Source organism: Scomber scombrus, chromosome 13 (assembly GCF_963691925.1).
Source record: "Scomber scombrus chromosome 13, fScoSco1.1, whole genome shotgun sequence".
Taxonomy (NCBI): Eukaryota; Metazoa; Chordata; class Actinopteri; order Scombriformes; family Scombridae; genus Scomber; species Scomber scombrus.
Genome location: NC_084982.1, coordinates 9,056,246 through 9,071,630, shown reverse-complemented (window position 1 = coordinate 9,071,630; position 15,385 = coordinate 9,056,246). Strand labels below are relative to the sequence as shown.

General features: G+C 39.4%; 1 protein-coding gene across 1 annotated transcript in view; it reads left to right on the top strand.

The window, feature by feature from the left end:
- The window catches only part of clybl (citrate lyase beta like), a 66,542-nt gene that overhangs the window by 31,896 nt on the left and 19,261 nt on the right, over positions 1 to 15,385 (top strand). The window contains exon 2 of the mRNA XM_062432269.1: positions 2,975 to 3,188. Within this exon, the coding sequence (XP_062288253.1) occupies positions 2,975 to 3,188 (214 nt within the window). The remainder of the gene's footprint in view (positions 1 to 2,974; positions 3,189 to 15,385) is intronic.

Here is a 15,385-nt window from a genome sequence, read left to right as displayed (position 1 = left end):
TGAATAAGGCTATAAGGAACATTAACACAAAAGACATTGATGCCAGAATTACAAAAAAAGACATAAAGAGACAGATTGAAGCCAACAATGTTAAGTAATCCATGTCTGAAAAGGTCTTTAGTTGCCAGTTTACTGTAAAACGAGACCCCCTCAGCGCCATGAAAGGAATGATTAAATTAATGTAGAGATATGCTGATTTTGGTCTGTTATTGACCTTTTCCTCTTCTTTTGTCTTGTCTGTAGCCAACATCTAGGCACCTCCACTCCCTCAATTTCCTTCATTTTTAATGAAACCTATTCTTAAATTACAGCTACCATCTTTTTGTGCTATTATAATATATTTGCCTTTTAAGTAGGCACTCTCAACTGCACTTTTTTTTTTAACATTTCCCCTTGAGCAGTATGAACAGAATAGACTGATTTCACTTAGGTCTCAACAGCCCCCCTTTTGCCCCCTTACCACTTAGCACTCCCACCTCCGTCCTCTCACCCACTATTTTCCTTTCTAATTTGCTGTTTGCTTTCCTTTCCGCTCTTCCCCATCAAATTGGGCCCTGTAGCTTTCTGTCCCTGAAATCCTTATTTTTCACATGTCCACAATTTGCATGACAGAGCGTTTATGTCTGGCTCCATATTTGCCATATTTTCGCCCCTTTTTGTGAGTACTTTTCCCAGTCCAAAAAGGTTATCTACCTGCAAGCACTAAAATGCAGGAAGCAACCTCAATTGGTCGGTAAGTACCCGCTACAGCAGCAATATCTCAGTGCAGATTAGACCTGATTGGGACTGGAGGGCATGTGGAAGCGTAGTTGACAGGATTAAATGGAGTGACTTTAGCTCCTTGAGAGTGCGAAAGACAAGAAAAGAAAATAATTTAACCTCCTTTTATTTTACCAGAAGGTATACCCCTGACATCACCCCCCCTTCCTTTCTTTGTCTTAGTGTTCTTTGTCTAAGTACACTATCTACTAATATAATCCCTCGAAGGGCCTTCTGATACCCAGCAAGAGTTAGTGGTTAGAAAAGCTGTAATTAGATATATCTGATCCTCAACATTGAGCTATTCATTAGGGCCAATTGTTTCAGAGGCCAGATTGACAGAACAAGTTATTAAGACGTGTGTGTGTGTGTGTGTGTGTGTGTGTGTGTGTGTGTGTGTGTGTGTGTGTGTGTGTGTGTGTGTGTGTGTGTGTGTGTGTGTGTGTGTGTGTGTGTGTGTGTGTGTGTGTGTGTGTGTGTGTGTGTGTGTGTGTGTGTGTGTGTGTGTGTGTGTGTGTGTGTGTGGACAGGAGGGGGAACACGAGTCAGTATCGCTGCATGTGTTTGTGACTTTGCCTGTGAACCCTTGACGCATCCGAGCACCCGTCACACAGAGCAGGGAGATACCACCATGAGCATGTCAACAATTTTATAAACGTGGCATTTCACCGTGCGACATTCTGCGTAAATCATTTATGTTGTTAAGCTGTAAAACACAAAAAACACGATGTGTGTTTTCGCCTGCATTTTTCCCGCAGCACGCTGTCGCTCACTCGGCACCGCATGAAAAATTAAATGCTTCTAAAAATAAAGTAGCTGCCAAAAAATTGTTTGTTACATGTCTTTGCCAAACTTGTAACATGAATCCTCTGAAGAGCTAAGAGACTGTAGAACATTTTGAGAGGAGCACTCAAAGTGAACACTGAGGTGTTTCACTTTTTGACTTCAGACACTTTCACTGCATGTATATATGAAAAGCTTGCAGTGTTATTCATCAAAAGAAGGTATTTTTTAAGCTTTGCACAATATAGCAAAATATTTAGACAATTTTTTGGAATTACATCCCAGTATAAAATATTTTTTGGGTGAGTACCTTTTAAACACTTTTGGTACTGAATCTCTCCTATGTATTGCGGAGATCGGAGCAGGTCGTCCACTAATCACAGGGTTGGTGGTTGTGTGGCTCCGTCTGTCCACATGTGGAAGTGTCCTTGGGGCAAAAAATGAACCTTCAATTGCTCCCTATGGTTAGACCAGCACCTTGCGTGGTAGCTTGCTGCTATCTGTGTGTTTGTGTGTGTATGTGAATGGAGGAATGAGTGGCAAAATTGTAAAGTCATTTATGTAGGTGAATTGCAGCAAGATTCCTGAAAAGCTCCTTCACTCTGGTGAACGCTGGAGATGGAGGGACATTACATTTGTTTACAGTCATTTTGTTCACATTGCAGTCACATGATTATTATCTTTATCATGTGTCAATGTTTGAATATGTATACAACCACATGGGAAGGGAGCTTACTAATGTGTAGTTAAGTACTATGATCAGCACAGCAGTGATGTAAACAGGTTAAGCATTGTATTTTTGGTTCTGTTTTTATTTTTTACTTATTTTCAACAGATATTATCGATGTAGAAAAGGACATCTTAAAATATTGCAATATGTTCTCATCATGTACACCTTAAACTGGAAATTAGGGTTGCCAATAATGAAAGGTTTTCACTTTCTTAGGAGTGATACTATAACAGAGTTTGATTTTTCTATGACTCAGCTCCAACCAGCAGCTGACACCCCTACTCATTCATTTTCTGCTCTGCCTGGATACTCAGCAGTGTGGCAGCATTAGCATATGAGTGGCTCTGTGTTTGGGTGAGTTTGTTCTCAACAAAGAAAGCTAAAAGCACAGGTCATCATCTCTCATCCCTTTCAATGGAAACAGCTGAAGGGCAAACAGAACTCCCAAATGAAACATTTCCAAACTTTCACTGTAGTCTGAATTAAGTGGCCTCTTCCTGGATCTTCATATATGATGTAAAACACTGTAGATATTATGAAGATAAATGCAGCAACAACCTTAAATTATTCATCGCCCTTAGCCCTGTAGTGATACTGTGTGAGCTCATAAGTAATGTATGCGACAAAGACATGTATTTGTGCAGGCATGTATGTGTCTGTGTGCCGCTGTGTGCTTATGTTTGTATATGTTTGTGTTGACAGGGAGAGCGGTTGGCTCCTGCCCGCAGCCTGGCACTCATATACCGGGGGATGGCGTCATCACCATCACTCTGCAGGCACCTCGCTGCGCTACATACCCCGCAGGGCAGTTCTCTACTGCCCTGGCAATGATGAGCGAAAATTGAGGAAACTAGCTTCGCTGCATGTCGACTGTGCTGTCTTGGACTGTGAGGATGGTGTAGCCCTCAGCAAAAAGGTATGTAGGTATATACTTTGTGTGTGTGGAATACAGAGATGCACGTGTGAATGAAATGTAGCTCCGTATGAACAGGTCAACAAGGAACACACAAACATACAAGCACAACAGCATGATCCTGAATGATTTGAATTCTGTCTGCCTCCTTCAGACAGGTGCTCGGTCTTAATCACTGAAAGGAAAACTACCTAAGTGAGATGTTTAAAACAAGCACATTTCACCCTATTATGATGGTATAAAGGCAGCAGTGCCCCCCTATCAGAGTCCTTTAAAACAAGGTGACCACGTCCCACTGGGTGAACAGCGGGAAAGCACCAGATGCAGCAGGTTAAAAGCATTCTCCTTCCGCCCACACGACCTCCCCATTGGCCCTGCTGAACTGCCCATGAAATTGTGATTGGAGAGCGGGATAAAGAGGGGCCCGGGTAAAAAAGTTAACTAACAAAGGTTTTTAAGTCATGATAATAAAGATGATTGATATGGCTGGAGGCTGTTCCTGTAGCAGACAAAGACAATAAGATGTCGGCCGGTGTGACTGACAGGTTAAAACTGTGACCCTGCGATGGAGTTGGTGGATGTCAGAGCTTCTGTCTTTATTATGTTTTTAGAGAGGAAATGTGGAGAGGAATGCGGCCATTCAGGCTTGAGAAGAATTCTTCAGCTGTCAGCATGTGACAGGTCCATGTCTCTATCTTATTTCAACAAAAGTCTTCTGCTTCAACCCACCTATTTCCTTACACCAACCCACTCATTTCACAAAAAAACACAAGACCTTACTCCTGACTTTGTTTGAATTAGCAGGAAACAACTGTGAATTTTTGAATATGATTCCCCCCCCCCTTTAATTCCAAAAGTGATTTGGTGAATTGTACCTGCAAAAAGTAAGAATTAAGCTCTGGTATGTACTACTTAAAGTAAAGTGTAAAGTGACATTAGCTACAGGGCAGCTCTTTTCCCCTAACATGCAGAATAATGTCCCTCAGCAGGCTTAGTGCTTTTCTTCCACTAGCCTTCTGAATTCTAGAAAAAAAAACGATTGTACTCCAATAGTTCCCCGCCTAATAAGCCAATTACTTTTTTTACTTTTCCCCAGCACTACACAACACAAATCATGACATTAGGATAGATTATAGTATTTTATTTTTTTTACACTGTAGGTTCATGTTCGCTTTAAAAGAATATAGCACAGTGTGCAGAAATCCTGTAACCTATTATGTGTTTGCTAGATCATACTGTGTAATATAAAAATTTGTTATTTACTCAATAACAAAATGCTCCTGTCCTACTGGCACACTTTCTTCATTTCCCACACTCTCAGCTTCTTTTTCCACTGTGGCAATTGGAAATCCATGGGGGTTGTTGTGTACTTATACCTTCCCTTAAGATATTTTTTTCCTGTTGGATAAACAGTGATTCTGGTTTGTGTTTGTGTGTGTGTGGCTTGTATGTCTATCTTTATGAGGTCCAATGTGAGTATTAGCCGGTCCTCACATTTGGACAGACCCGTAATGAGCTGTTTTAGGGTTAAAATTTAGTTTAATGGTAGGAATTGGTATCGTTTAGGGTATGGGAGGGAGTTTAGGCATTTAGTTATGATGGTGAAGGTTAAGAGCCGGTCCTTACAAGGATAGAAGTAAATGCAAATGTGTATGTGTCAGTTTGTGTGCGCTGTCAGAAATACTGCGAAGATGTTTGTTTTGGATAATAATTTCCATGTTTTGAAATCAATTTGTTATAATGATTTTTCAGTTTTCTTACTTGGATATATCTGAACACTCAAATTGCATTTTTCCATATTTACTTAAGAGCCACACACAGAGGTTTCGTACAAGTAAATAGAAAAAAAATAGTGTTGCAAAAAATTGTTTTTGTTTGGAGTCACGCAATATGTGTTTTAAGCCGTTTCAATTTAGAGATGCAAAATGCGGGAATTAAATTTATAAGGTGTAAAATCTGCAGCTCTGTTTTATCACACACAGAAACGAGTGTCACGACAACTTAGTTCCGTCTAAAGTAACATTTCAGATAATGAAAACACTGTAATGACAGCAGGAAAGAATTAAGAGATGCATACAGTGACTTCAGAGGAGCTTTCTGTTCAGCATCACAACAAGACAAAGGCCCAGTAATGCGACAGCCTCCTATTTGACATGTTTTTATGCTTCTGTTTCTCTTGCCTCCTGTTTTTATTTGAACTTTTAATCACTCGCAGCACATCCAGTCAAGTGTGTAACCATATGATGGAAACAGCCACTTATTGCTCTTTAATAATATACTTATTAAGGAGAAACTTAAAACGCCCTAAAAATCTTTTGCTGACCACCAGTGGTTTAACTTCTCGTCTTGCTTGAGTGAGTTAAAGTGTGCTCTAGAATGTGTCAGTACACTGTGTCATGATTTCCACTCTGTTTGAATGCGACACACAAAACGGCATTCCTCTTATTCTGACCTGAATTGATGGCTCTATGGGGCACATACACTATCATAAATAATGCAGACTAATGAAAAACAGTCCGAATGTAAAAGGTACAAAAGTGTCTTTGCCGACACTAACAAGATGTTAAAATATGTTAAAGTTTATGGCAGCTTACCACCTGCCTCTGTTTGATTATCAGATGATAGAAATTCAACATCAGACCTGTCGCCTCAAACATCGCGTTTCACTCTTGTTTAAGTAGGTTTCCCAGCCGCTGCTGCTGTGTAACAAGCGGCATGCCTGCATGGCTAAATGGAGCGTAGCCACAGAGCACATTTCTGACTGCTGTCAACCACAACATCAGACAGAGCAGTAAAACATTGGTATTATTTTACTCTTCAAACTGGCCTTTTAGATGTTTTTTCCCCATCTGTTTACAGCAATAATCTAGTCAAAAGAGTTTAAGTTTTAAGTTTTCTTCCCCCACATTGTATTTTTCATTACTCCAGGAGGATGATATTTTTGTTGAGTTTATAACATTAAACTAATAGTTTACTTAATGTTGTGGGAAGAATTGCAGTCAATATTTCAAACTCAGGAGCTGAAGACACTTTAGTTGGCATTCCATTATTTTCTAGACATACGCAAAACATGTTTTTTAATCATCCAATCTTAAATATTGGCATTTTATGCAGGTCAGATGGACTGTGGCTGGACACATTAACATCCGTAGTTTTTAGTAAATACCCAGCTTTACTTAAAAATTGTGATGGTGCAAAATATGCAGTAAGCGTTGTAAACATCCCCCGTAATGTTCGTCAAACACATAACCTTTCTTTTATTATGTCAGATTAAGATCTTCTGCAACCAATTGAATTGTAAATGCATAGATAATCACAATTTCTACAATGTATACTGTAGTTGCGTTTATATTCACCATGACAACCGCACAACCACACCGTACTTGCTAAGAAATGCCAGGCTTCAACAGTGGTCTTATAATGCATGTCTGTAGCAGAGAGAGGGAGAGAAAAGGAGCCAAGCAGGGACTGAGCTTGCTAAATGCCATTCTCAGCCACTGTTTTGGTGAAGGCAGTAATGGGTCAGGTGAAATGTAAGGTTAGTTAGCGGGTATGCATGGGTAGGCCTTAAATGGGGCTACAGCCCAAATATCCACCTTTTATTATGTGTTTAATAATGTATTCTTTTCATGATCTGTCACCTTCACCTTTAAAACAGGGAAGGATATTCATGACAAAAAGGTACGCTAAGAAGGTCAGTGTGCCCCCTCCCCTTGAAAATTGAAATCCATGAGCGCCTGCTTTAATTGCGTGCCACTTTGACTCCAAAAAATGTCTGCCCTGCATCTTGGCAGTAATGCTGGCTGCTTAAGAAGCAAGGAGATGAGAGAGGGAGTAAAGGGTAGGAGCCACCCAGAGCTTGCTAACTGTCACCACGGACCCATAGGGGAGAGAAGGAGGAGGAGAGAGGGGAGGGAAGACAAGGCTGACTGCTCTAACACTCTTACACATATCATCATATCTGTATGATCAGTGGGGTGGAGGAAGAGGGAGGGCAGGTTGAAACCCCGGAGCGGAACTGACGGCTACACCTGTCCTCTCTCCTCATCTCTCCCTCGCCGTCTTGTTCTTTCATTGTCTCTCTCTCCTCTCTCGCTCCTCTCCTCTCTCCAGGGTCCTCGGGGTTAAGATTGTTTATCTCTCTCTCTCTCACATATTCTTTCTCTGTCTCTTACTGCCCTATGGTCCAGTATCCCTACTGGTTTTTCCCTCTCTCTCTTTTCCCCACATGGGTCCCTCCATCCTCTCTGACTCCCCCCTGCCTCCCTGCCGTAGAGATTCTCTCCTAATCCCTGGAAGTTTGGAACTAATGAACTAACTGCTGAGCCGCTGCCACGGAGCTTGGTCCCAAACTATACTGTACTTCACACTCGATTTCCTCTCCAGATGGCATGGTGGCGCGGCCGACACGGCGGGGAGCGCCTCTCGCACACTAGCACGCGCCTGCAAATGCACACGAGCCCACAAGACATGCAAGAACACAAACATGCGCATACACACACACACAGGCAAGTGTGCACATGTAGACACATATACACACAGATAGACACAAATACAAAAACACGCAAGTGCATACACAACTTGTTACAATCAGCAGAAAGTGCCCACTGTACATCACTCAAGTATAACAGAGGACCTGTGGTGTTTCTTTTTTCTACTGAATTTTGAAATATTTTGTTATCATTATATTATTGAACCAAAACAACCTATAATGTGTTAATTTGCTATTTGTTCATCTTAAATTCTCTTGATAGTGATCAAGCCCTAAGTGGCTTTTATTGAGCCCATGTGCCAACCAGAAACCAATTGCTCCTGGATTTTTACAGTTTTATGAGTACATGGGTGTAATTACAACCACCAAACAAATTGTGAAAACTTGGTTTTGGCTTGGATGGTTTTGGTTAGCGGAATTACAGGAACTATATTTTTGTGTAAAGATAAGACAATGAGCGATTACACATATTATACCATGAAATGCAACATTTGAAGGTACTTTTTCATTAAGTTTTATAAATAAAGTCTGCAACAATATGTATACTAAAAATTAAAGAAGGCACTGAACATACAACAATTACAATTTACAATACATTACCATTGCTCTTTCCCGTTACACATAAAGTGGAAGTAATAATAGTAATAATAATAGTAATGATAAAATAATATAATGCAACCTAATACAGCAGGATAAACTACAGTCTGAGGAATTAACAGAGAATTGAATCAACACTTACCTGTTGCAGTTTTTACAAAAATTAAATATAAACTTCATAAAGGTGCTATGTATTATAGGGTTGTAGTGAAGTTCATAATAAGGTGCAGGTGTCATGAACCAAATCTTTTCTTCTTTTCTTTTTTTTCATCCTCCTTCCCCTGCTCACACTATTAAAACCACTGGTCCAGAGATGGATCTTTCTGGTTTCAGTGAAAGCAGCTGAGGGTAGATTAGATGGCACATTGTTGAGTGGGTGACATTATTACGGTCTATTACCTTTTCCTGGTTGTAATGCAGTCAATATATGAGCTATGGTCTATGCATGAACTGTGTCTGACACCAGAGATTTTCAACTTTACATAAATTATGCAACCAACTGTTAACTGATACATGACCTCAGTTCAATGCTCATTGTGTTATTCCAGAGGACACTGAAAGATCTACTCTCCATTTAAGTGGATTCAAATGACTAAACTCTTGACAGAAAGAGCTCCTGGGAAATAATGTTAGCCAGTTGAATTATGAATACTGAACATTTGTATTTAGTGTGTGTGTAAGTATGTGCGTGTATTTACGTCCATGCGTATACATGTGCTTGTGTGTATATAGTTGTGTGCTCAACATCTCAAAGGACCCAAGAGACATGAGAGAAACTCCCAGTCCGGCTGCCAAGACTCACCAACGGGATGTGAGCTGCTCAGCCAGTAAATAGACCCTGTCCCGGCTAGATCAGAAACACCCACCATTCCAAACCTTACTGTCTGTCACAGGTTCTGTGTATGTGTGTGTTAAGTGTCATGTGTCAGGTATCGATTGGAGTCCTCTGGGAGGGCATGATAGGCGAACCAGAGGTCAGGGTGCATAAGAAAGTGATGACAGCGTGGCGATTAGCATTCGTTGCTTAGGTATGGAGAGGGCGTGTAATAGAGAGGGGTGATTTTTAAGTTTTTAGACATTTCTTTCATTTGTATCTTTTTAGATATAGACAGTAATCACAGATTTCATTTCGACTTTCTCTGGTATTTTAATTTTCTTTTTGAAATGCTCACTTGTGCAGCGTCTCCAGATACCGTGGGTTAAGGGCAAGGCGAGGATTGAGGCCGGGTGAGGGATTGGAAAATGCTGAGACATAGAGAACACAGAGGTCCTCTCTCCCTCTCTCATTATCCTGTTACACTCTTGTGTTTTCACTGGCAGCACCGAAGCCCACACCGCTCTGTGCTACGTGGGCTGCGCAATGCACCCAACACTTGGAGAGTAACCCCAGTAGGAGGGGTGATGATGGAGAAGGGAAAGAGTAGAAGGGAAAAATGAAAGGAGGAGGACAGGAATGGAGCAGATGTGGGAGCGTTAGTGGGAAAAATAAGTAATGGTTTATCATTTTGCAAAAATATTAATTCTCTGTCTACATGGCAGAGCAAGTTAAGTAAATCTGACCCCTGACAACCATTTGAAACCATTTACAAATGATCTTATATTTCTGCTGCTGACACAAGTAATTCAAAACTAATGAAGATGGAGAAACATAAAAGTGAATCTGCATTGTTTATATGCAGCTCATCAAATCAGAAACCTAAATGTAATACATTGTACCAAGTAAGAAATGTAGGAAGTAAATAATGACAATAAGATAAGTTCACTAAATCTACTTAATAAAAGTGTGTTTTCACAAGAAAAACCCCAAAACAAAACAAAAAACTGAATGAAGTATTAGTTTGATTACATCTAATCAGTGATTCTCAACCTTTTCCCTGACTTTTTAAAATAAAGCTGTGTCTACTCGCAGCCCTTTCAGGTAACATATATTATTGAGTATTGGCTAGTTAAATAAAGTTTTCCTATTAGATTGTTTCATTTTGAAACTTAATAGGAGCCTGGAGATTTTAAATCTATCTATCAATCTATATCAAAGGCAACAAGTAAACCAAGATAAAAAAATTACCTGCCTTTGTGTATCAGATTTTTTTGTTTCCTTTTAAGGATCATAAGTATGTTTATTCTCATTTCATGACCCCTCAAATTTATCTTGTGATCCCTCAACGGAGTCCTGACCCTCAGTGTGGGAAACACTGTAATAGGTAATTTTCTTTTGGCTTTGCCAACCCTAAACCAGCAATATTTCAAACAAGATGCTTTTTTTTAAACAAGATGCGCCACATTGAGCTTTGATCAGAGCAGTGTGTGCAGGGCTGCAGTCAAAGCTTTGCACAGTCGGGATTTCCACTACCCAGTGTGCTGTTCTTGGCTATCTGTTGTCTCCATGCAGTTGCTCTTCTTACATGTGACATATGTTTGTGGTTCCCTTGTTTCTTTTTCACACCTTCTTCATCCTATTGGTATCTTGGTTGTTAAATTAATGAAGACAGCAGGTTGAGTCAGTTCCAGGCAACTTGGAAAGAAATCTGTCCTCAAAAGGATGGGCTAAGACATTTTTGGGTTTTTTTTTGGATTCAATATGATCATTAATTGACTGCTTGTGAGAGGTAAAAATACTTTATTTGTGACACATAGTTGTACAGTGAAATTCGATCTCTGCATTTGACCTATCTTAAGTATTAGGAGCAGTGGGCAGCTACTGTGCAGCACCTGGGGAATCATATTGTGACAATATCATCAAATATTGAAAATGTCCACCAAACACAGTTCTGTTGTGCTAATTAATTATTTCCAGCCAACTGCAAAAAGTCTGAAGAACACAGTTTATTCCATTGAAAATCAGTTTCAACCATACTCTACCTTCCTCCATCTTGTGGTAATAGGAAGTGTACTTTGGTGGCAGTTTAGATGCTGTAGCAGCTTTTACACTACCGTTCAAAAGTTTGGGGTCACCCAAACAATTTTGTGTTTTCCATGAAAAGTCACACTTATTCACCACCATACGTTGTGAAATGAATAGAAAATAGAGTCAAGACATTGACAATGTTAGAAATAATGATTTGTATTTGAAATAAGATTTTTTTTACATCAAACTTTGCTTTCGTCAAAGAATCCTCCATTTGCAGCAATTACAGCATTGCAGACCTTTGGCATTCTAGCTGTTCATTTGTTGAGGTAATCTGGAGAAATTGCACCCCACGCTTCCAGAAGCAGCTCCCACAAGTTGGATTGGTTGGATGGGCACTTCTTGCGTACCATACGGTCAAGCTGCTCCCACAACAGCTCAATGGGGTTCAGATCTGGTGACTGCGCTGGCCACTCCATTACCGATAGAATACCAGCTGCCTGCTTCTGCTCTAAATAGTTCTTGCACAATTTGGAGGTGTGTTTAGGGTCATTGTCCTGTTGTAGGATGAAATTGGCTCCAATCAAGCGCTGTCCACTGGGTATGGCATGGCGTTGCAAAATGGAGTGATAGCCTTCCTTATTCAGAATCCCTTTTACCCTGTACAAATCTCCCACCTTACCAGCACCAAAGCAACCCCAGACCATCACATTACCTCCACCATGCTTAACAGATGGCGTCAGGCATTCTTCCAGCATCTTTTCATTTGTTCTGCGTCTCACAAACGTTCTTCTTTGTGATCCAAACACCTCAAACTTGGATTCATCCGTCCACAACACTTTTTTCCAGTCTTCCTCTGTCCAATGTCTGTGTTCTTTTGCCCATCTTAATCTTTTTCGTTTATTGGCCAGTCTCAGATATGGCTTTTTCTTTGCCACTCTGCCCTGAAGCCCAGAATCCCGCAGCCGCCTCTTCACTGTAGATGTTGTCACTGGTGTTTTGCGGGTACTATTTAATGAAGATGCCAGTTGGGGACCTGTGAGGCGTCTGTTTCTCAAACTAAAGACTCTAATGTACTTATCTTCTTGCTCAGTTGTGCAACGCGGCCTCCCACTTCTTTTTCTACTCTGGTTAGAGCCTGTTTGTGCTGTCCTCTGAAGGGAGTAGTACACACCGTTGTAGGAAATCTTCAATTTCTTAGCAATTTCTCGCATGGAATAGCCTTCATTTCTAAGAACAAGAATAGACTGTCGAGTTTCAGATGAAAGTTCTCTTTTTCTGGCCATTTTGAGCGTTTAATTGACCCCACAAATGTGATGCTCCAGAAACTCAATCTGCTCAAAGGAAGGTCAGTTTTGTCTTCATTGAAAAGTACAGTGCTTTTCCTTCAAAAATAAGGACATTTCAATGTGACCCCAAACTTTTGAACGGTAGTGTATATAGATGCTTTATTTAGCCGCAGATGATTTGTTGTGTACCAACAGTTATACAGCTTTCAGATAAATGAGGAGGGAAGATTGCCACATGCATTGACCTGAGTCATTATGGCTGTGCTGACCCATAAAAGCAGAAAGCACCTGGTCCATAGCTATACTTAGCAGCCTAAATGGTAGTCCTGCTTTAGGCAAGGCAAGGCGAGTTTATTTGTTGCACATTTAAACAAGACAATTCAAAAGTGCTTTACATGAAATATAAAAGGAATTTAAAAGCAACACAAGACATTATAAACATGTATTTTATTTGATGTTTAAATACAATTAAGAAGTCTTACATTGGAAATAAAAATAAGCTAAAATAGAATAAGAGATAAAACAGGTGAGTAAAAGTTATGGTGCAGTATGCGATATTAATCAAAAGTCTCAAATTCGATTTACAAAGAGGCAGCAGCAAACATAAAAGTCTTCAGCTGTGATTTAAAACATCTGAGAGTTGCAGCAGACCTGCATTTTTCTGGAAGTTTGTTCCAGATATGTAGAGCATAAAAACTGATGGCTGCTTCTCATGTTTAGTTTTGACTCTGGAAACTGAAAGCAGACCTGTCCCAGATGACCTGAGAGGTCTGGGTGGTTCATAACCTAGCAGAAGATCAGAAATGTATTTTGGGCCTAAACCAGCCAGTGCTTTATAAACCAACAGCAGCATTTTAAAATCAGTTCTTTGAGAGACTGGGAGTCAGTGTAAACATCTTTAGCATACCTGAAAAACCTGAAGTTGTCATGTTTTAAGCTTGAATCAGGCTGAACCAGAACATTACTTTTTAGTACTAATTCTAGTACTTTTTACTACTCTTACAACTGCAGTAATGATCAGACCAGCATTCCCTCTCTTTATTTTCAACTTTCTTTCGGGCCAACTGTTGAATAAATAAGTATCCAGCTAAATGCTTTACTGTCCAGTGAATGAGAATGTCCAGTCTTTATCTTTTATCATAACTCTTTAACCCCCCTCCAAAGGCTCTTAATCACCTATCAGGTCCATACATAAATGGTCTGCATGCATTTCCTGTTTTTCTATAATTTTTTTCAAATGGATGACTTGATGGCATCTGCCAGTGTTTTAAAACTTGGCCTGCAAGTATTTTTCCAAAACAGTGCATTCATTCTTTTGGTATGCAGAAAACAAAGATATATCATTATTACTTCCACGAATATAACAAACTGAGGATCTATTGAAATACTTTCAAAAATACATCTTCCCAAGATTTTTACTTTCCTGCATTCCCAAATACTGTATAATAATGTCTCCTTTAACTCGGTGCATTTAAAGCATAAATGTGGAATGTTGCTACTATATTGATGTAATTTTATGGGAGAGACACATGTTCAGTCTCACCAGTCATGCTGTAACAATCAGTCTTCTTGTTCATCAAATTTGGCAGAGTATCAGATTATAAATTAAATGATGAGGTAATATAAAGCAATTAGATTAAGTTATTTTACTTTGCCCTGCTGTGTAATGTAAAAACACTCAGTTTGGACTACCCCCAAAACAAGGGATAAACGCCATAATGTTAGCTGCACAGATAACCATAAAAAGAAATCTGTCAAAAGCTGACGTTGGCTTGGCCTATAGAGTTCAGACCAGTTTGAAACTGGTGCTTTTTGCTCACACAGATTACTACAACATACATTTCCCTTGTTATTTGACATGTTGGCCACGGTTAACCTGAACATCTGACATTGAAACATTATAACATTAGAAATTATATAAAATAACACTAACTTTATTAAGCCAGCGGTAGCTTTACTCATGTGTGAAATAAAATGATGTCATCAGCATACAACAAGAGTCTATGTTTTGTTTGTCTGACTGTTATTCTGGTCATTATTATTTCCACATGGGAATGCAGTTCTATTGCAAAAGCTCAGTTACTAAGGTAAATGATAACTGGGATAAAGGCATCCCTGATGACATCCTCTTAGTCAAGTAAATTGACTAAAGACATTTGTGGAAGCTATTCCCACATCCAAACCGATTCAGCACATTAAGAATATGCAGCCACCCTTAAAGCCTTTTTGACAAATTGTGATAGGATGAACTTACCTAAAGTCTCCTCTAGACTATGGATAACATTAAATGCCCTTCTAACATTATGGAATTTTGACATCCCCAAGATAAATCTGTTTTAATCCCTGTGGATTACATTGGGTAGTAGTTTTGTAGTCTTGTTTGCCACTTTTTGGCCTCATGTCTTCACACCTGTAACTGGGCTTCCCTTGTTTTGGCAGTAATATAATCCAAAAATGGATTTAGGTAGATTCCCTTTATAAAAATGCTTTTAGAAACATCTCCTAATAACAGATTTAGTTGTTTTGAAAAACTTTTTATATACATCTATCAGAAATCTATCTGCTTATGCTATTTTTCTGATTTCATGCAGGTAATTGCCATCCATATTTCTTCCTATCTAAGTTCTACCTCAAGCTGATCTTTATACCTGTCAGGAATAATTACTTAATCTATCAAGAAACCATATTTGGGTCTGCAAGTCCGATTATACCGTATTAATATATGAAAAGCTTTTGTTGTTGTTTATACTTTCTGAATTTTTTATTAATTTCAGTGGAATCTACTATTATCGTTACCGTAAATAATGGTATTGATCTTTTAGTCTATAATTGTTTCATTTGCCATTTTAATAATTTACTAGCATTGTCCCCTTGGTCATAAGATTTTTCAAGTGGATTTTTATTATGTCTTCATAGATTAGAGGCAGCCCTAGAAGCTGATAATTACACCACTGATTTATGCCACTCTCAAGAGCAA